Genomic DNA, 22,217 nt, shown 5'->3' with positions numbered 1-22,217 from the left:
CCCCTAATTAGAACACTATTCCCCCGAATCAGTCTCAGCAGAAAAGGGTAACACAGACTCCAACACAAATGATTCAGAGGCACCTGTGTCTCTCAGGATCTTCACTGGCACTAGGTCTTTACTTCCTAACATAGACACAAAACCTTCTGTAATGAAAGGTAAATAGTCTGGATCAATATGGACTTTCACATTCTCCTGGGCCTGAGGAAATGAGTCATGAATGAATTGATGTGGAACAGGTGCAGCTAACGCAGTAGGCTTAGATTTAGCGTAAGCACCCCTTGACCTGAGAAGTGGACATTCGTTTTCCAATGACCTGAACCTTGACAGTAGTGACACTCCTGCCCAAAGTCAGCTTTACCATGGGAGTCAGGTTCAACCCTAGTTGAATAGAACTCTGCCCGAGAACCAAAGTATCTCGGTGAGCGAAGCCCAAATCTATCCGAACGCTCCCACTCTTTCCGAATACGGGGTTCTGCAAAGACACTTTTGTGAGTCAACACATACTCGTCTGCCAAAACTGCAGCTTCAGCAACATTCTTTACTTTCTGTTCATTAATATACGTGGCAATACGATCAGGAATTGTGTCCTTAAATTGCTCTAACATAATCAGATCACACAGCCCTTGGAAAGTCACAACTGCAGAGGCGGAACACCAGCGATTAAACTGTAAAGACAACTGTCGCGCAAACTCAACATGAGTCTGGTTATCATCCCTTTTTAAAGTTCTAAATCGTTGGCGGTAAGCCTCAGGGACCAATTCATAAATCTGTAACACAGCTGTTTTAACTTTATCATAACTGGCACTATCGTGTACACTAAGAGCTGAATATGCTTCCTGCGCTTTACCAGTCAGCACACACTGCAACATTAAAGTGCGGTCAGAATCAGGCCAACTCCTAGCGTCAGCAACCCGCTCAAACAACGAAAAGAATGTCTCGGGGTCCCTTTCATTAAACCGAGGCAATAACCGTAAGTTCCCAACAATATCAAATGTCTCTGGGGCACGACCAAAAGCGGAACTACCCCTAGGTAAATCTGGGTCACCTTCCCAAAACAAACTCTCCCCTGAGATCTTTCCTTCCCTAACCAAATCTATACGTTCTTGTTGCAACTTGATTTTAGCACGCTCCATATCTTGTTTAAATGCCAATTCCTTTTCATATTTTACACGATCATGCTCTAGCTTCTCACGATCATGCTCTAGCTTCTCACGATCATGCTCCAGCTGTAACAAAAGCAGTTCTTTCTGCTGTTCAAAAAGAAGGTTACTAGGACTAACCGATGGAATGGCCATTGTAACGTTATGGGGATACGACAAATCCTCAGCAGAGGCTGGCCCAGTGGTAACTTCTAGAATACCACTCTCCATCAGATTGGCCTTCAATATCAACCTAATATAATTCTTTAGACGTTTATCACTAATCTCAACCTTGTAGTGTTCCGCGACCTTCAACAGCTGTTCTTTAGTACCTAAATCTAACAATTCCTCTGATGGAGAGCGAATGAACTTATCTACATAAGACGCCATAATCACACAAAAAAAAAAAAATTCTGGCTCTTCCCTTCTGCTGAGCACACCAGACCACAACCCGAGAATTATAATCACCCTGAGTACCACAGAAGAGAGATGGATACGGAGCTTCCCCAAAACCTACAATAACTCAACCCTAGTCTTCGTGCAGATTTGCGGTGGGAATTTACGCACTGTAGCCCGCTGGCAAGGAAATAGAACTCCCCAGCATGCTGGAAAAATTCCACCAAGCCACGGATGTGCCCCCGAGACAACTGCTCAGTCCACAGACACCACACAAAAATAACAAACATTAACCATGCCCAACATATTCCAAAAATGAAACACGTCGCTAAACCTATCAGGGGAAAAAGGCTATAGCTCCGGGTAGCAAGTTTCACTACCCTACCCAAATCTCCCACCGAGGTACACAGCAGACTACTCACCTCAGACTGATGTCCCAACAGAAAGTAGAACAAGAGTTCAGGCTAGGCAGGGCCTGGAAACTAACCATTATAGTCTCTCCAACACAGCACACAAACCAAACAACAAAAGGCAACCAATACTGGGCCTATCAAACTCAAACAAAATATGCAAACCAAACACGTACCTCCACGGTCTCCCAAACCAATAGTTCAAATATCCCGGACGAGCCCCCACTTGTCACGAACCGGCTCAAAGCCCGTAACAAAGGGAGACAACGTGGAGATAATGAGTAGAAAGATATATATTTATTAACTAAAGCAAATAAATATAATATACAATGGTGTGTGTAATCAGTAATCAGTAGTGTAAGTGAGTGTTTTGCATGCGTGAATGTGATAATGCAGGGTGATGAAAGGTGCCAAAGCAAACAAACAAACAAACGGCCATCAAGAACCACAACACAATCTACAGAGGGTGTCTGCATGGAGAGAGTCTCCTCCATGAATGGGGAAGTGGTGTATTTATCCTGGGAGACACCGGGCCCAGGTGTTTCCCATGTAGCTGACGACCCTCCCAACTCCGCCCACCAGCATCCTAATAAGGAAATAACAGAGAGAATACAGCAGACAGAGTGGGAGGGTCGTCACAGTTGACACAAGTCCAAATCACATGAACACATCCAACTGGTATTTATGGCTTCACAACTGGTAAATTCCCACCTCCTACAAAGTTACAAACGCAGCATCAGATCTGGATCAATGGCATTTTATTTTCCGGCTGTACCGAAACAGTACCCTAAAACTGCAATACGTACCAAACTGTGGGTTTGGAGAACCAGGGGTGCAGTTTGATTTCCTCCAGAAAAAACACTTCAGAGACACTAAATAAAGTTACAGCCCCATTACAGACATCACCCACCCATCCATCCTCCTCCCTCGTTTCCAGAAACGACCGTCACTGAGAGACGGTACCAAAGTGATAGAGAAGCGAAAACATTCCTCTTCTCCCTCTCCAAGTGTTTGCAGTACATTATTTGAATCCAAACGGACATTACAGCTATGTTTCTCAGCGTTAAACCGTTTTGGCGGTGGACATGAAAGCACTGGTAGGCCAAGTAGATTAGAGGCAGGCACATACTTTGCAGAGCAGCTGATATTCTAGATATCGATGGGAGGATGGGAGTTGTGCTAAGTCAGTATTAAATGGTGGGAGATCGGTGGTGATCTAAAATAGGCTCTAGCTGTTATGTGGTGTCCCTTTGATAATAACACAGGGGTTGCATCAGAATGACAACCTATAATCGACTGGACTGAAAACCAAGCGGCACTTTGATTTATAGTACATCATATTGGTGTCATTTGATCAGTGAATAAAAACCTACACAATGTACTTACAAACTTGATTCATTTGTTGTGTGTGCTATTGCATTATTAGGGTTCAGTTTTCCCATGATGGAACTATTACATATTCAAGGTTGACAGAGTTATTACAAACCCACCATAGGAGCATATTGTGTTTGTCAGAAATAACCACTCCAGACAGCTACTACAGGCTCAAACGGTCCAATAACTTCCCCCAGTTTATCTGCTCCAGTTTGGGAAACTGGGACACAGCAGGTAACCCAGCACACAGTGAGTCCATCTCATCATGCTGTAGAGGTTGTCAGACTTGTTCTCTATTGGGAAGAGTCACTCATTTGATTCTAGCTCTGCCACATGCCCAAAAATGGTCAGGATGCACATTTGGGGAATCTATTTTTTACTCCCTCTGCTTTGTTCACTTAATGAAAGCCAGCTGATGTTAAGACATGCAACCTAAAGATAACATTTCCACTCCTCCGCTCAGTACTCCGTGCTTGGGACTGACCTCATTCCGATGTGGCAGATACGTTTTTCGTAGTTGTTTATTCTCAAAGTCAAATCAGTATAGAGAGTAGCTCAAAGGGCTCCGTTTATAGTGTAATCACCGCAAGTACGAGAGAAACTGTCAGAATAAGATACACTATAGCACGAGGTGGTCAATTCCACCTCTAACATTACTGTCAAGTGAGAACTTTGATAAGCTAGTACAAGAGTGATCACCAATCTTGGTCCCGGAGAGCAACAATGTGCGCAGGCTTTTGTTCTAGCCCATCATTAACACACATGACCCAACTTTATTAACCATCAAGACATTCATTATTTGAATCCCATCCATTAGATATTTAGGACAAGGATTGTGATTGACCACTCAAAGCATAGTAACATTAGCAGATCCTCTCTACAATAGTCTCACCTCATTGAATCGTGTGACCAGGTCCTCCACAGAGTTCCTCTGGGTCTGCGTGGGCAAGGCCGGGCCCGACAGCGAGGCCTCGAGGCTGGGGTGCAGGTGCTTGCTACAGTCGGGGCTGCCCAGGTCCCTAGTGAGGAAGCAGAGGTAGTCCAGGGGTAAGATGCGTCGGTACAGCTGCCGCTCCTGCTCCGTCAGGATCCGAGCAATCTCCTCGGGGAACTGGATCAGGTGGCACAGCTCAGCCAGCTCCTTGCTGATGTCCATCATGTTGGGTGGAAGGGCGCTCGACACTGACATGCTGCACATCGGACGCTCTGAGAGACAGGCAGATGTACATGGTCAACTAAAAATGTTAACTTCAATGTCAATGCCAAGGTAATATTAAACATGGTGAGAAAGCTGAACACCACGGTCTTTCATAACAAACATGTCTTAAACTCCATAGTTCAGACATTAAACTTCAGTGCCCTCAGCATCCCACATTTATAGTACCTACTGAAAGTCTACCCTTGCACAGTTCACATTCTGCTGCCTTAAATTTCAATCTAAAAAGTGATTCAATTGTGATTCATTCTCCATTGATCTACACATCTATTTGCAAAAGTAGTAGTTCTTGTGAATTAAGAATAACTTTCCCTGTAAAGTCCCTTTGGACCAATGGATGTCAAACAATGATTGAACCTCAGACACACCAATGAGCTTTAAAAAGCATGTCTAGAATAAATTTTTAGACAGGCGTAGATCAGGGGAGATAAAGAAATAATTTGTTAACACTGAATAACTGAATATCCCTTTTAGTATGGTCCAGTACTGTAATTCCTCTATGGGTGGTGTGTTCCCACTTGGGCTCCCGAGTGGCACAGTGGTCTAAGGCACTACATCTCAGTGCTAGAGGCGTCCCTAGACACCCTGGTTCGAATCCTGATGATATCACAACCGGCCGTGATTGGGAGTCACATAGGGCGGCGCACAATTGGCCCAGCATCGCCCGGTTTGGCCGGTGTAATCCGTCATTGTCCCCCCCTGCGGGACGGTTGAGCTAACGTGCGCTAATGTGATTAGCATGAGGTTGTAAGTAACAAGAACATATCCCAGGACATAGACATATCTGATATGGGCAGAAAGATTAACAATAATTTAAGCTAACTGCAATGTCCAATTTACAGTAGCTGTTACAGTGAAATAATACCATGCTATTGTTGAGGAGAGTGCACAGTTACGAACTTGAAAATGTATTAATAAACCAATGTGGCACATTTGGCCAGACTTGATACAACATTTTGAACATAAATACAATGGTTCATTGGATCAGTCTAAAACTTGGTACATGCACTGCTAAACTGCGCCTAAACTGGAATAATGCATTGTGGCCTTTATCCTGCATTTCAAAGATGGAGAAAAAAAAAAAAAAATTATTTGCATTATCTTTTACCATATATAATGTGTTATATTCTCCTACATTCATTTCACATTTCCACAAACTTCAAAGTGTTTCCATTCAAATGTTATCAAGAATATGCATATCCTTGCTTCCGGTCCTGAGCTACAGGCAGTTAGATTTGGGCATGTAATTTTAGGTGATTTTTTTTTTAAAGGGTCTGATCCTTACGATGTTAACTGACTTGCCTAGTTAAATCAAGTTTAAATTTAACAAAAAAATCTAAATCACCCAAACACCGCAAATATCTGGGCATCCTTCCGCACTGAGCTGAAAAAAAAAATGGAAACTGCTCAGGGACATCACTACAAGGTTTAAGATCATTTTTAAAAAACACTGAATTCATTGGCTGAGCTGATAAACTGTGCATGGATTAACATTGTATTCACTCCACATTACTGGCTTGCATGACAAAGTGAAAAGAAAGAAGTCTGTTAAAAAAAAAAAAACATTGCAAATCATCCATTCTGTTTGCAACAAGGTTGTTGAACAATACTACAAAACAAAATGGCAAAAAAAAGTTTTTGGCCTAAATGTCAAACTTCAAATCGAATACACCTCAGAGTGAAACAGGGACTGGGGAATTTGTCAGAATAACAATACATATGAGGGAGAAAAGCCCAGGTACAAAAGTTTACGGAAAACCTGCCTCAGTCTTCTGAACACCTAACTCTGGGACATAGTTGTATTTTCCAGTGAGACAATTAGGCCTACTGTACACAAATTCTAAGGGTCAATTGCCGCTTAGGCAGTTTTAAACACCAGAAAAGTTGGTTCTGTGTATCATCGATATGAGTCAGAAACATTGTTGTCAATTATGACACTAAGGGTTAAATTAGATTTCAAATCTAATGTTATTTGTCACATGACTGGAATACAACAGGTTAAGACCTTACCGTGAAATGTTTACTTAGAAGCCCTTAACCAACGTAGTTAAGAAAAACAAGGGTTAAGAAAGAGATTGACTAAATAAACTAAAGTAAAATTAAAATAACAATAAAATAATGAGGCTATATACAGGTTAGTCGAGGTAATATGTGCATGTACAGTGCATTAGGAAAGTCTTCAGACCACTTGACATTGAGCGTCGCTGCACAGCTATTTCAAGGCATCTTCAGAGATGTTCGATCGGGTTCAAGTCCGGGCTCTGGCTGGGCCACTCAAGGACATTCAGAGACTTGTCCCGAAGCCACTCCTGCGTTGTCTTGGCTGTGTGCCTAGGGTCATTGTTCTGTTGGAAGGTACACCTTTGACCCAGTATGAGGTCTTGAGCACTCTGGAGCAGGTTTTCGCCAAGGAGCTCTCTGTACTTCGCTCCATTCATCTTTCCCTCGATCCTGACTAGTCTCCCAGTCCCGGTCTCTGAAAAAAATCCCCACAGCATGATGCTGCTACCACCATGCTTCACCGTAGGGATGGAGGCAGGTTTCCTCCAGACATGACGCTTTGTATTCAGCCAAAGAGTTCAATCTTGGTTTCATAAGACCAAAGAAACGTGTTTCTCATGGTCTGAGAGTCCTTCGGTGCCTTTTGGCAAACTCCAAGCTGGCTGTCATGTGCCTTTTACTGAAGAGTGGCTTCCATCTGGCCACTCCACCATAAAGGCCTGATTGGTGGAGTGCTGCAGAGATGGTTGTCCTTCTGGAAAATTCTCCCATCTCCACAGAGGAACTCTGGAGCTCTGTCAGAGTGACCATTAGTTCTTGATCACCTCCCTGACCAAGGCCCTTCTCCCGATTGCGCAGTTTGGCCGGGCGGCCAGCTCTAGGAAGTGTTGTTGTGGTTCCAAACTTCTCCATTTAAGAATAATGGAGGCCACTGTGTTCTTGGGGATGGTCAATGCTGCAGACATTTTTGGTACCCTTCCCCAGATCTGTGCCTCGACCCAATCCGGTCTCGGAGCTCTACTGGCAATTCCTTCGACCTCATGGCTTGGTTTTGCTATGACATACACTGTCAACTGTGGGACCTTGTATAGACAGGTGTGTGCCTTTCCAAATCATGTCCAATCAATTGAATTTATCACAGGTGGACTCCAATCAAGTTGTAGAAACAAAGGATGATCAATGGAAACAGGATGCACCTGAGCTCAATATCAGTGGATATTAAGTTTAGAATTAGCGATCTAGCTAATGCGTTTTAAGTTTCCACTTACTCAGATGGTGAATTAGCCCATGATATTAGGGCACATAAAGATGTAGGCAAATTTATATCTATTGAACATAGGAAAAATCTGAATTCTGGAGCCCTATTTTAACAATAAAATAACAATAAATGCTTATTTGTCAACATACAATTCATGTCAATCAATGGATTATATTACACATAAAAATATCTTGAACCATGCATTCCTGCATGAACAGGTTAGATTAAACAATGCATTTATCGAAAGCCATATCAGAAGTCTATTGACCCTCAATAAAAGCACTGAATGACTTTATAAAGATGACTATTTTTTATATTGTGTGTGCGCCACAATTCTTTTGTGGGTGCTACCAAATCGTGTGTTGGTGCCACCAACTAAGAAGCTTTCAATTACTGTAGCATGAACCATGGTATGATGAATCACCTGGCTATTTACAGTATATTGACCCGAGCAGAGCACAGAACCTTGAACATGAAGTCTGACGTTACTCACCGCTGCTGTGATGACAATCAGGGCCGGATTAAGAAATTATAGCGACCCCCCCCCCCCCCCCACTGTTGAGTTAGATTATTAGGATACAGGTGCAATTTCGAAATGTAGTTGTGCATCAGCAGTTTCTCTTGCTATGTCAGTCACTGAATTGACCATGTCAGCAAAAAAATCTTTAGGCTAATTTGCCAGTCATCTAAACTTGTAGTAACCATGGCCGAACACTGACCAAGCATACACGTGCCATTCCAGTCACACAGGCAAGTGACAAACCAAATCAAATCAAATTTTATTTGTCACATACACATGGTTAGCAGATGTTAATGCGAAAGTGTTTTTCTAAATGTTTAGCTGAAATGCTTGTGCTTCTAGTTCCGACAATGCAGTGATAAAAACATGCAACAAGTAATCTAACTAACAATTCTAAAACTACTGTCTTATACACAGGTGTAAGGGATAAAGAATATGTACATAAGGATATATGAGTGAGTGATGGTAAAAAGCAGAGCAGCATACAGTAGATGGTATCAATACACAGTATATACATATGAGATGAGTATGTAGACAAAGTAAACAAAGTGGCATAGTTAAAACTGTGGCTAGTGATACATGTATTACATAAGGATGCAGTCGATGATGTAGAGTACAGTATGCATATGAGATGAATAATGTAGGGTAAGTAACATTATATAAGGTAGCATTGTTTAAAGTGGCTAGTGATATATTTACATCATTTCCCATCAATTCCCATTATTAAAGTGGCTGGAGTTGGGTCAGTGTCAATGACAGAGTGTTGGCAGCAGCCACTCAATGGTGGCTGTTTAACAGTCTGATAGCCTTGAGATAGAAGCTGTTTTTCAGTCTCTCAGTCCCAGCTTTGATGCACCTGTACTGACCTCGCCTTCTGGATGATAGCGGGGATGAACAGGCAGTGGTTCGGTGGTTGATGTCCTTGATGATCTTTATGGCCTTCCTGTAACATCGGGTGGTGTAGGTGTCCTGGAGGGCAGGTAGTTTGCCCCGGTGATGCGTTGTGCAGACCTCACTACCCTCTGGAGAGCCTTACGGTTGAGGGCGGAGCAGTTGCCGTACCAGGCGGTGATACAGCCCGCCAGGATGCTCTCGGTTGTGCATCTGTAAATTCAGTTCGTGAGTGCTTTTGGTTTCTACGACAAGCCGAATTTCTTCAGCCTCCTGAGATAATTCTTACATGTTGAAGAGGCGCTGCTGCGCATTTTCTTCACGACGCTGTCAGTGTGAGTGGACCAATTCAGTTTGTCTGTGATGTGTATGCCGAGGAACTTAAAACTTGCTACCCTCTCCACTACTGTTCCATCGATGTGGATAGGGGGGGTGTTCCCTCTGCTGTTTCCTGAAGTCCACAATCATCTCCTTAGTTTTGTTGACGTTGAGTGTGAGGTTATTTTCCTGACACCACACTCCGAGGGCCCTCACCTCCTCCCTGTAGGCCGTCTCGTCGTTGTTGGTAATCAAGCCTACCACTGTTGTGTCGTCCGCAAACTTGATGATTGAGTTGGAGGCGTGCGTGGCCACGCAGTCGTGGGTGAACAGGGAGTACAGGAGAGGGCTCAGAACGCACCCTTGTGGGGCCCCCGTGTTGAGGATCAGCGGGGAGGAGATGTTGTTGCCTACCCTCACCACCTGGGGGCGGCCCGTCAGGAAGTCCAGTACCCAGTACCCCAGTACCCAGGGTCACAATTGACACCCCTAAAGATATGTATAAATAAAGTAGTCAAATGTAGTATTCGACTATATCAAGCTTGTGACTCTCCACACTTGTTGAATGCATTTGCAGTTAATTTTAGTTGTTTCAAATGATTTATTACCCAAAAGAAATGAAAGCTAAATAATTTAGTGTGTCATTTTGGAGTAACTTTTATTCGCTTACATCCTCAACACCAGTGCCCCTCCGGGTGTGTGCTTAGTCCCCTCCTGTACTCCCCGTTCACCCACAACTGCACGGCCAAGCACGACTCCAACAGCATCATTAAAGTTTGCTGATGACAACAGTGGTCACCGACAATGATGAGACAGCCTATAGGGAGGTGGTCAGAGAGCTGGCAGTGTGGTACCAGGACAACAACCTCTCCCTCAATGTGAGCAGGACAAAAGGAAATGATCGTGGACTACAGGAAAAGGAGGGCTGAACAGGCCCCCATAAAAATCGACGGGAATGTAGTGGAGTGGGTCGAGAGTTTCAAAGTTCCTTGGTGTCCACCTCAACAAACTATGATGTACCACCGCACATGGACTCTGTACTTTAGTTTATTTAGTAAATATTTTCTTAACTATATTTCTGGAACTACATTGTTGGTTAGGGGCTTGTAAGTAAGCATTTCACGGTAAGGTCCCCTGCTGTATTCTGCGCACGTGACAAATAATTTGATTTAACCTTTAATTAACTAGGCAAGTCAGTTAAGAACCAATTCTTATTTACAATGACGGCCTACGCCGGACAAACCCTAATGATGCGGTGTCAACTGTGTGCTGCCCTATGGGACTCCCAATCACGGCCGGTTGTGATACAGCCTGGAATCGAACCAGGGTCTGTAGTGACGCCTCTAGCACGGAGATGCCGTGCCTTAGAGCACTGCGCCACAATGCGCCCTTAATAACTCACCCCCTCTTACCTTTGAGCATGGCGTGGCCAGTGGAGCACACAGTGACTCTGGGCAGAGCACTGCGGGCCCCGATGGCGGTGGTGGCCTCCAGCAGGGCCCCGGTCAGACAGGCATACACAGAGGTCTTCTGGGAGCTGGCCCGGTACCCGTACCTAGGCTGAGCCGGGCAGAGGTAGGGAGGCCCTTCCACCCTAAGACACACACATCTGGCAAAGGCTAGGAGCTTCCTGCATGGGTGGACCAGGTTGTCAACACTCAGCACATGGTGGATCTGTGGACAGAAGAGAAGAAATGTATTTATCGAGACTTGTATAAACAAGGTGTTAAAGTGACTAACTTTAACACATCTAATCCTGGCAATCTTATGTAAAACGTGAAAAGATCAGAGGATGTTTTTATAATGTTGTCCAAAAGCAATTTTGCATCGAAGGAAAAAGTCTAAAGCAACAGCTTGACCTTAGAGGCCGGCCACCTCTTCCCAATTCATTTCAGTCTCTTCCAAGAGCACTTCATCTCACTCTGAAAACGGTTCTGTGAATCCAGCTGCCATTAGTAACCCCGGAGCACTATTCTGCCAGGCGGTTTCAGGAAAACCATTTACTAGCTCTTCCTCTGAGCAGAATGACCCTGCTACTTCACAAGATCTACAGCACTCTCAGATGGTGACAATATGAAAAAGGATGGACTGGATCAAACAGTTTGAATGGAGTGCCTGAGCAGGAGCTGCACCATTGCCAGACTGCAGTTTAGGAGGTTGTCAACTCTGGAGACAGTATGTTAAGGGAATGGAACACTGTGCTCTGTTAGGTCAGTTCACAGACCTTTGAAGTCAGAGCAGCACTGAATACTTTCAAATCTCCTCAGGAGAGACAGCAAGACTGTTTAATTGTGTGAACTGCATGTTGGTTTTGAATGTATTAAGAAATGACTCATCCAGTTATGGTAAATGTATCTTCCAAGGGCTGACTAAATATTCACAACAGAAATCCTGAAATCATCAGGTAGATCATGTTTCAATATCATGACTCCAATAACACCATCCTTGCCTCGTTAAAACCACATCAACCAGGATAAGAAGACCCTCTATAACAGGGTTCCCCAATAGGAGGCCCGGTGATTTTATTTGGCCCCCAAATTTGTATGAGCAAAATTGTTGGACGTAAGTCTAAAAATCACTAAGAAAATCAGCTGAAAGTGATTTGAATTTAGAAAAATGTTCCAAAGTATTCCCATACATAAATGGAGGCATATGTGATCGTATCCTAATGTAAGTAAGGTTGGAAATTATTCTGTTTTTGTCAAACACTATTGGCCCGCGGCTGAATGCAAGTGGGGACCGCTACTCTATAATACTTAGCAAGTCAATTAGCTGCTTCTCATTTCTGCGTCTATTTCATTGCCACAGAAAACTACATATCACAGCTTATACATAAATATACAGTTGTCTGAACTGTTCAAGAATACAAGTCATGTTTGGTTAGTCTCTTGTCCTTTTTAACCAGACCTGGGTTCAAATATGATTTAAAATCATAAAAGATACATTAGCTGTACTTGATTGATCTTGCCTCTTGCAATGGAACCAATAGAATAGTCCCAAATGTGCACACTGTGCCCCTAAAACCAACGCTCAAGTATTTGAAAGATTTCAAATAGCATTTGAACCCATGTCTGACTAACAGAAAGCCCCGATGTTGAAAGAAAAAGGGCAAAAACGTCCTGTTTTATGATAAAAGCAGGCCAGAAGCCATGACCCGGCAGCCACCAGCCTGAAATCTACCAGGCTACACACAATTAGGCTAAAGCAGCCAGTCACAGAATTGGCTAGTTGCAAAGCTGCTGTGACTTTGTGGCCTGCATTGCATAAGCAGATACATGCAAGAAAACCAACCAACTGCAAACTATAGGCAGTGGGTTGTCCACTGCCTCGTGTCAGACAACTCTTTTACAGCATATGTAGTAATATCAACCAGTTACGATAAAGCCGTGCAGGACAGACAGCAGAAGCCCAATAAATGCCACTTATTTTTCTGAACAATGTCCAAACACACACACACACACACTTGAGCCCAAAAAGTTCATGCCAAAAAAAAAAATCAATAAGAAAGTTTCTACTGCATAAAATAGCCAGTCATGATCCAGTTAGGTAGATACATCCCAGCTAAATCCACAGGAGTTGGAACAGACACTATTGGACACTCTAGTGCCAGATCTCATACCAAATAACTCTTTAAAGGGTTAGAGAGGCAGCGCCTCGTATGCTCCAGTACCAAGTGACAGGGTCCCCATGTCACCCCTTCCCCATGTCACCCCTTGCAGACCAGACCGCCCTCAAGAATGACCCTCTCGGTTACAGTATAGAGACAACCTGGTCTATATTACAGCGTCAGTCTGCTCTATACTACAGCTAGTCAGGTACAGTACCTCAGCATAAAGATAAATAAGTTGTCCATCCAGACAGTGTAAACCAACCGATCCAGCGACCTAAGTACAGACGAGTATGTCCTTCTCCTACGAAAGCGGTTAGAACATGAGAACAATCTGAGAGAACGGCGTGCAGTCATCCACTCTAGTCAAAGTCAATAACTGACAAGCCTATTTTATATTGTCTTTCAGGGTGACAGAGAGCCTCTCCCAAACTCCTGTCCACCGCTCTTCCGGTGTCTTCACAAGGTAATGTTTGTATTTCCTTCACTGGATGTCTAAACCTTTTCCAGCATTAACTAAATATTTTAATGGCAAGGCCTCGTCCTCTTATCCTGGGAAGCAGAGCTGGCTTGGGCCTACTGAAAACAGCAATTCATGCTGTTTAGAGAAGCTGATAGCCACCATATTTACTTCACCAATACCATAATACTGATTGACTACACATAGCACAGACATGTAGTACTGACACTCCACAGTGGTTGAGAGAGGGGTACGGTGGCTGGACATGCAGTGACCCAGACCCCGCTACTGTCGGAGATCACACACTGAATCAAGGTATTTGGGGAATGGGTAGACAATAATAATGATGATGATGCTGATAATGCTGTCTCCACTCCACTGTGATAAATTACTGTACTGTAAACCTATGCTTGAAAACAAATAAAAATATAGCTAAGTAAAATACAAAGAGGCTGAATATCCAGATAAAAGGATCTTTCCAGATAAAAGAAGTGACGTTCTTCGTAAAACAGAACTAGGTAATTAGGCTATGTAAAAGGCTCAGGGAAAGATCCAGAAGAATGTACCGTTTAGTCTCCTGGAAACTATTAACATTAAAAAAAAAAACTTGCACTGCTCTGATCCTCTAGGACAGATCATAATCCCCCGTTGAATTTCACAAGTAGCTGTTTACGAAGCCTCCCCTACCCAGTGATGGAAAAAATACCCTATTGTCATACTTGAGTAAAGAAAATGACTCAAGTAAAAGTGGAAGTCACCCAGTAAAATACTACTTGAGTAAAAGTCTAAATGTATTTGGTTTTAAATAAAGTATCAAAAGGAAATGTAATTGCTAAAATATACTTAAGTATCAAAACTATGAATAATACATTTTAAAAATCCTTATATTAGGCAAACCAGACAGCACAATGTTCTTCTATTTTTTTGCTTTTTTTATGGATAGCCAGGGACACACTCCAACACTTAGACATAATTCACAAACAAAGCATTTGTGTTTAGTGAATCCGCCAGATCAGAGGCAGTAGGGATGACCAGGGATGCCATCTTGATAAGTGTGTGAATTTAACAATTGTATGTCCTGCTAAGCATTCAAAATGTAACGACTACTTCTGAGTGTCAGGGAAAATGTATGCAGTAAAAAAAAAAAAAAAAGTACATTATTTTCTTTAGGAATGTAGTGGAGTAAAAGTAGTCAAAAATATAAATAAAGATACATTATTCTTTACTTAAGTATTTTTTGGGGTTAAGTACTTTACACCACTGCTCCTACCAAAAACTGTACACGTTTGAACACGTTCAGGCTTAATTGGCGTGTGTGTGCATGTTGTGAGAGTGCGTGAGCGAGGCGACTTACAGGTCCAATGCAGCCGTTTCTCAATATCAAATCATTTGTCTAACAATTAAGTTATTGTTTTCAATTCAAATATAACAGAATCAAAAATAGCTTCTTAGCAAAGAGCAAATGCTCCTCCAAATATTTGCTAGGACTGTCGGAGTGGTCTGAGTGAAAACTATCCGGTATTGGCAGAGAAGTTTGGAACAATTTCTTATTGGTCTAATAACTAGTTAACCAGGCTGGCCAAAACTCCATCCCACCTTAACAGGCATACATTTCAGGTGGTCTTTTCAAACAGCTGTAACCCGGAAGCAAGCTGCACCAATGTGTTGAAGGAAACACTGTTCAACTGACAACCACGGTCAGCCTGCAGGTGCCCGCTCGCCACAAGGAGTCGCTAGAGTGCAATGAGCCAAGTACAGCCCCCACGGCAAAACCCTCCCCTAACCCAGACGATGCTGGACCAATTGTGTGAAGCCCTACGGGACTCCCGGTCACGGCCGGTTGTAACAGTCTGGGAACGAACCTGGGTCAGTAGTGACACCTCAAGCACTACGATGCAGTGTCTTATACCACTGCACCACTCGGGAGGCCTAGTCACCCATCTTCTAATGAGCAATGTACCTGTTATTACACTTTAAATGTCACGAATATATCTGCCACATACACTACATACACCCAAAAGTATGTGGACACCCCTTCAAATGAGTGAATTCACCTATTTCAGACACATCCGTTGCTGACAGTCAGTAGCGGTGCGTGGGTAAAATCACTGGGGAAGCCAATCACCCCCCAACCCCAATTTTGTTTTAAGCCATATTACAATCTGGGTTGTGATAACTGCATTGCTTGCTCTATAACCTGTTAATTTACATGCCTTGCGACCGTGATATATAGGCCAAGACAGTGGCATAATAAATTCAACCACACCTTTGATGTATCACAAAACCAGATAGCAATCACTGTCCAGCGAAATCCAAAGCATATTGCGTGTGCGAGTGTTCATGCAAATAGAAAAACATGTTGGCTCACCCTACTTGTAGAGAAACACCAATGCCATCCTCTCTTTCATGTTGATGAAACAGTATCACTCGGTCATACAGTACACAATTGTTTTTTTGTTGTCCTAGACTACTTGACTAAAATGCTTGCTTGCTAGCTTAACTTCCATTCATGGGCAACGTTAGCTAGTTAACATTAAAGGCATGAGCTCTGCTTTGTTTTTTTTGCGCAGGCTGTACACACTTTAGTCTCTCACTTACAATTTCCCGGCTGCATCCCCTTTGTGTGGCCATAATCCCCCGAATAAAATCATGCATTTTGTGGCCAGTGGCCGTTATAATTCCCTTCTCCCCGCTGTGTGCCGAAGCACCACTCACTCACATGGTTCCGTCATGTGAGCAGGTCTTTCTCACAGGCTACAAGTGAAGACCGACACGTCGGGGACAACTATGCGCATCCTTATTCAATTCCGAGGAGCATATTGGAAGAACTGTTCACATTTACCATTCGTCAGCCAACAAGAGTCGGCCTAAACGAACAGCAAAAGCACGAGCCTATGTCAATCTATTATCCCCCATAGGAAAAATAAATAAATCACCTATTCTATTATGTGCGAGAAATAAATATTCCAAACATAGTCTGGGACAGTTGTGTGATGCGATAGATTCCAAATTATTACAACCACTAGCATAAAAATACACTGAGGCTGACACAACAGAACGTTTAGCTTAAAATGTTGATAGCCTAAGTATATTTCTTCACATTATAAGCGCAGCAATGAGCACACGATAGTAGGCTATAAGCAAGATTGGTCACTTTTGAGTATGGTGTTTTCTAATGGAACACAAAAATCAATTAATGCATATAATGCTTTTATTATAAAAAAGGTGCATTTTTAAATGGTGAAAATTATCTTCCCCAAACATGCTGCGTATGTATGCCAGTTAGACTCAACACCCATTGTAAAGCGAACTAATGTGCCATATTTTAAGATTTCTTTTGGCTACTTTAGTTGTGATACAGACGAAGACGTGGATGTCGATTAAGGAAGCCCCCCGCACCTCTCTAATTCAGAGAGGGTTGAGTTAAATGCAGAAGACACATTTCAGTTGAAGGCATTCAGTTGTACAACTGACTAGGTATCCCCTTTTCCCTTACTGCACACAGAGACATATGAGGTAGCCATAGGATCTGAACAAGCTTAAAAATGACACTCATTTTCCCTGTAACAGAACAAGCTGTTAGATAACACTGATGTTGGAGACACACCTTCCTGAAAATCACAGGGATAAGCACTTGCAGTGGGCGGACTGCACATTTTACGTGACAGTTAACACCCTACAATTTTACACATTTTGCAAATGGAGCAAAGACAAAATGCTGCCGTTGAAAAGCAAATTTCCTGCAATTCTACACGTATTTCCATGAAGCAGAGAAAGATTTGCAGTTTTATAGCTAAATCTCAGGCTATTATATACATGTAAAAATTCACAATATTGCCGTTTTACAGCTCATTTCCTGTAATTATAAACATTTTCACCACGGTGCGTTCATATGCTATCTGGTGAGTGGGGGGGGGCTTCAAGGCACAAAGTTAACACTATATGTTTATTTAGTAACCTACTTGGTATGTCTAATTAAAGCAAGTCTCTGATAATAAGTGTGTGGGCCAATCATCTCTCCACCCATGCAATATGGCTGCCCACTAATGTCCCCTGAGACTGTGGGAAGCTGATGGAACATGCCACCCTGGGACGTCAGACCACTTGATCCTGGTCATTAACCGGCTATGCCCACATTTGGCATGAGAAACCTTTAGAAAATACCCTTAAAACAATGTCAGCTTTCTTTCGGTTGAAACGCTTTGACACTTTGTTCACACTGCAACACAGAACGTCACACAATATCCACCATAAGCCATCACGTTTCAGCTTTTCTGTTCAAATTATATATTCAGAATTCAAAAGCCTATACTAACCCTGACCCCAAATGAACATATTTTCATGTTTTTCACTTGTGTTTTTGTCTTGCAACCTCTATCATCAGTAGCTGTGTGTCAGGAGGTGAAGATATTTACCTAAACACAGACCCTTAGTCCATCCACTTAATTCAAGTGGGAAAACTCACCCATTCCATGCTTTGTAAGCACCTACGTGATCCCATGAACAAAGGACTTCCTTACACATCAATGCCTTTGATCAATACTTTGTCAAATTAAATGCACTACTGTAATTAAATTAGGTACAATGCCCTTCGATACGTTGAACACGATTCCCTTGACATGGTGACGATATAGATTATTCACGTAATCATTTTAGGAGGGGAGATTATTCCTTTAGTTTCCATGGAGCGATTGAGGAGCCGAGGTTCTGGTTCAGATTACATAAGTACTGCCACCATGTGGTGAAAGTACACTAACAGGCTAGATCACAATGCTGAATAAAGGAGCCTAAAATCTGCTGATAAAACTGATAAAGCATAAGGAATATCAAGCTGAGGCAATACCTCCAGTATACAGCCTCACCCTAACAGTGTTCACCGTTCATACACACAAAACACATTTGTCCAAGTAAAAGGAAGGACATGAAATCTGACCAAGAAATCTGCCTTGGGGCCAGTTCTTTCACAATCTAAGCTTTCAAATGCCAGCAAAACTTGAGAAGTCGTCCAAAAATACTGCCTGTGGTCACTAGATGGCACCCAATAGCAGCCATGCTGCTGGCTTACGAGAACTCAGTTTCCACAGCCTGTGCTCTTGTAAACAACCATCCATTCAATGAGGTACTAAATTCTATTTACTAAATCAAATGACTTGTAAAATCGCTCTAGTAAAAAGCCAACATATTGTACTAGAGGGAGATTGTTGCAGTGCTTTCAGAGAATATTCACACCCTTGGACTTTCTCAACATTTTGTAGTGTTACAAAGTGGGTTTAAAATGGAGCTGTCCTTGTTTGACAACGATCTACACAAAGTATTCTGTCAAAGTGGAACAATAATTATATTTGTTAACATGAAAAATAACTCATGTCTTGATTAGATAAGTATTCAACCCCTTGGAGTTTATACATGTTAGAATCACCTTTAAATCGCTGCCAAAGTTAATGAGCTTTGCCATATTTTTGCAGTACTACAGTACTCTGTTGTAAACAGGATGCATGTTTTGGAATATTTTTTTTATTTTGTACAGGTTTCCTTTTCACTCTGTAAATTAGGTTAGTATTGTGGAGTCAACAGTTGTTGATCCATTATTTTACCCATCAACCATTCAACTCCTTAACTGTTTTATTGGCCTCATGGTGAAATCCCTGAGCGGTTTCCTTCCTCTCTGGTAACAGAGTTAGGAAAGAAGCCTGTATCTTTGTAGTGACTGGGTGTATTGATACACCATCCAAAGTATAATTAATAACTTCACCATGCTCAAAGGGAAATTCAATGTCTGCTTTTTTACCATATACCAATAGGTGCCTGGTGTTTGAAATTCACTGCTGGACTGAGGGACCTTACAAGTAACTATGTGTGGGGTAAAGAGGTCGTCATTCAAAAATCAAATTAAAACACATTGCAACTTGTTAAGCATTATTTTTACTCAACTTATTTAGGCTTTCCATAACAAAAGGGGTTGAGTACTTACTGACTCAAGACATATCAGCTTAAAATTTTACTAATTCAGAAACATTTCTAAAAACATAATTCCGCTTTGACATTATGGGGTATTGTGTGTAGGCCAGGGCCAAAATCTCAATTTGATCAATTTTAACACAACAAAATGTGGAAAATGTTAAGGGTTGTGAATATGTTCTGAAGACCGCTGTATCTGTTTTGCCATTTGGAAATTAAAGCACTTTATGCATCTAGTTCCCCCATTTGAAGGGGTCATAAGTATTTAGACAAATTCACTTACAAAATTACATTTAGTCAAAAGTTTAGTATTTGGTCCAATTTTCCTAGCACACAATGACTACATCAAGATTGTGACTCTACAAACTTGTTGGATACATTTGTTTTGGCTGTGTTTGATGATGTTCTGCCCAGTAGAAATTAATGGTAAATAATGTACTGTCATTTTGGTAACATGTGAGTGACGAGGAACTGCGAGGCTCCAGTTCATGAGGTATGTAATGACTAAAGAAAACACCGACCAAGGGTGGAGGATACACACCCTTAGGGAGTAGTTTAATAAACCATATTCCTCCAGCCTCTAACAAGGTTTGTTTACTCTCAAAGTGGAGCACACACACACACCAAAGCTCTCCACAGGACATGACAATAGGGATGTTCTTTCTGGACCTCACGGTAGACTAGATGGGGGGGTCCCACATCAGTCCTGTACTCACACAAGTACAATACATCATGGGGCATCTATGATCATTTATCTTGCATATTTAGGATATTTCCTAAACATAGTGACTGGCAGAATGAGGATTGCATGATCACAGTTCCATCAAAATCCTTTTAAAAACAGTTACACTGCAGGGACTCATTGACTCAATCAATAAATAAGGAAATAAATATGCAGTGGATATTTATCTTACGGATAGGCTAGCTGAAGGTCCTTCCTCAAAACAAAGCCCCAGGCCATCCTAGAGCAACAGGAGATTCCTCAAATAGTGATGTGTTTACTACTCACCCTTTTTTTGTGTAGGAGAGCATCTGGTCAAACTGAAGTGTTACACTCCCCTAATCTCTGCATCACCCAACTGGGAAAAAAAGCACGCCGCCTCGTCACATTCCACTGGAATAGCACAACATACTGCTATGGAGCAGGTAGAGAATGGCTCTACCACCTGCCTCTACAAATCAGCTATTCAGTGGCCTAGTGATGGTCCCAGACCTTGAAAGCTAATTACAGAGGAGTCCTATTGGACTTTGTGTGTGTGCCCGCGCACATATCTTTCTAATTTCCTGGTATCCATTACACTTCTCCTAATCAAAGTTTGTCAAACAGCAGAGCCCCTAAGATTTTGTATTCAAGGATTAGGTTCATGGAAGCAGGAAGCTACTAGCTAGCAACTGCCAGCTACAACTGATCAGCGCCGATACTACTGACTCCTATCCCTGTTTCTTCATACTTTTCTCATGAGTAAGGCCATAGAGTCTCTCTCTCTCGCAAGTGACAGTGGTGTGCTAGTGAGTGTCCTTATCAGCGAATCCTGTAATTCTGCTCTCCTGACACCCAACAGACAGGAAGTGATACGGCCATGAAGGTTAGTTGAAGCTCGCATCCACTACAAGACCATGGTGCTTGCCTACGGAGCTGTGAGGGGAACGGCACCTCAGTACCTCCAGGCTCTGATCAGGCCCTACACCCAAACAAGGGCACTGCGTTCATCCACCTCTGGCCTGCTCGCCTCCCTACCACTGAGGAAGTACAGTTCCCGCGCAGCCCAGTCAAAACTGTTCGCTGCTCTGGCCCCCCAATGGTGGAACAAACTCCCTCACGACGCCAGGACAGCGGAGTCAATCACCACCTTCCGGAGACACCTGAAACCCCACCTCTTTAAGGAATACCTAGGATAGGATAAAGTAATCCTTCTCACCCCCCTTAAAAGATTTAGATGCACTATTGTAAAGTGGCTGCTCCACTGGATGTCATAAGGTGAATGCACCAATTTGTAAGTCGCTCTGGATAAGAGCGTCTGCTAAATGACTTAAATGTAATGTAAATGTTAGTCAGGACTGTTGTTTTTGTGAATCAAACAGCAGACTGAGTTCCTGTAGTTAAGGGGCGCTCAGCCGAGCCAAGACTGAAAAAGACCCCAAATAATGAGAATTGTGTGTATAGTTAACGCGTCATTTCAAAGTTCAGATTTCAATAACGTCGTCGCTATATTAGTCAGATCCTGTCGGATATCCCACTCAATACAAGGTAAAACTGCAAAGCCGATCCTTTTATTCACATACTATAACAGCTGTGTGCCATCTATACTGAACAAAAATATAAATGCAACATGTAAAGTGTTGTTCCCATGTTTTATGAAATTAAAGATCAAAAGTTTTCCATGAGCACAAAAAGCTTCTCAAATTTTGTGCACCCCTGCGTTTACATCCGGGTTAATGAACATTTCTCCATTGCCAAAATAATCCATCCACCTGACAGGTGTGACATATCAAGAAGCTGATTTAACCTGTTGAGTGTAAGGGGCAGTATTTTGATGTTTGGATGATTTACCCAAATTAAACTGCCTATTTCTCAGGCCCAGAAGCTAGAATATGCATATAATTGTCAGATTAGGATAGAAAACTCTAAAGTTTCCAAAACTGTCCAAATATTGTCTGTGAGTATA

At 42.5% G+C, this 22,217-nt stretch overlaps 1 protein-coding gene across 1 annotated transcript in view; it reads right to left on the bottom strand.

Moving 5' to 3' along the window:
• Window positions 1-22,217, bottom strand: part of LOC115144032 (1-phosphatidylinositol 4,5-bisphosphate phosphodiesterase epsilon-1-like) — a 91,272-nt gene that overhangs the window by 55,168 nt on the left and 13,887 nt on the right. The window contains 2 exon segments of the mRNA XM_029684649.2: window positions 4,215-4,528; window positions 10,939-11,200. Coding sequence (XP_029540509.2) covers window positions 4,215-4,528; window positions 10,939-11,200 — 576 coding nt within the window.

Source organism: Oncorhynchus nerka, linkage group LG16, assembly GCF_034236695.1.
Source record: "Oncorhynchus nerka isolate Pitt River linkage group LG16, Oner_Uvic_2.0, whole genome shotgun sequence".
Lineage (NCBI taxonomy): Eukaryota > Metazoa > Chordata > Actinopteri > Salmoniformes > Salmonidae > Oncorhynchus > Oncorhynchus nerka.
Note: the sequence above shows the minus strand (reverse complement) of the source record. Positions and strands in the feature narration are given on the sequence as shown.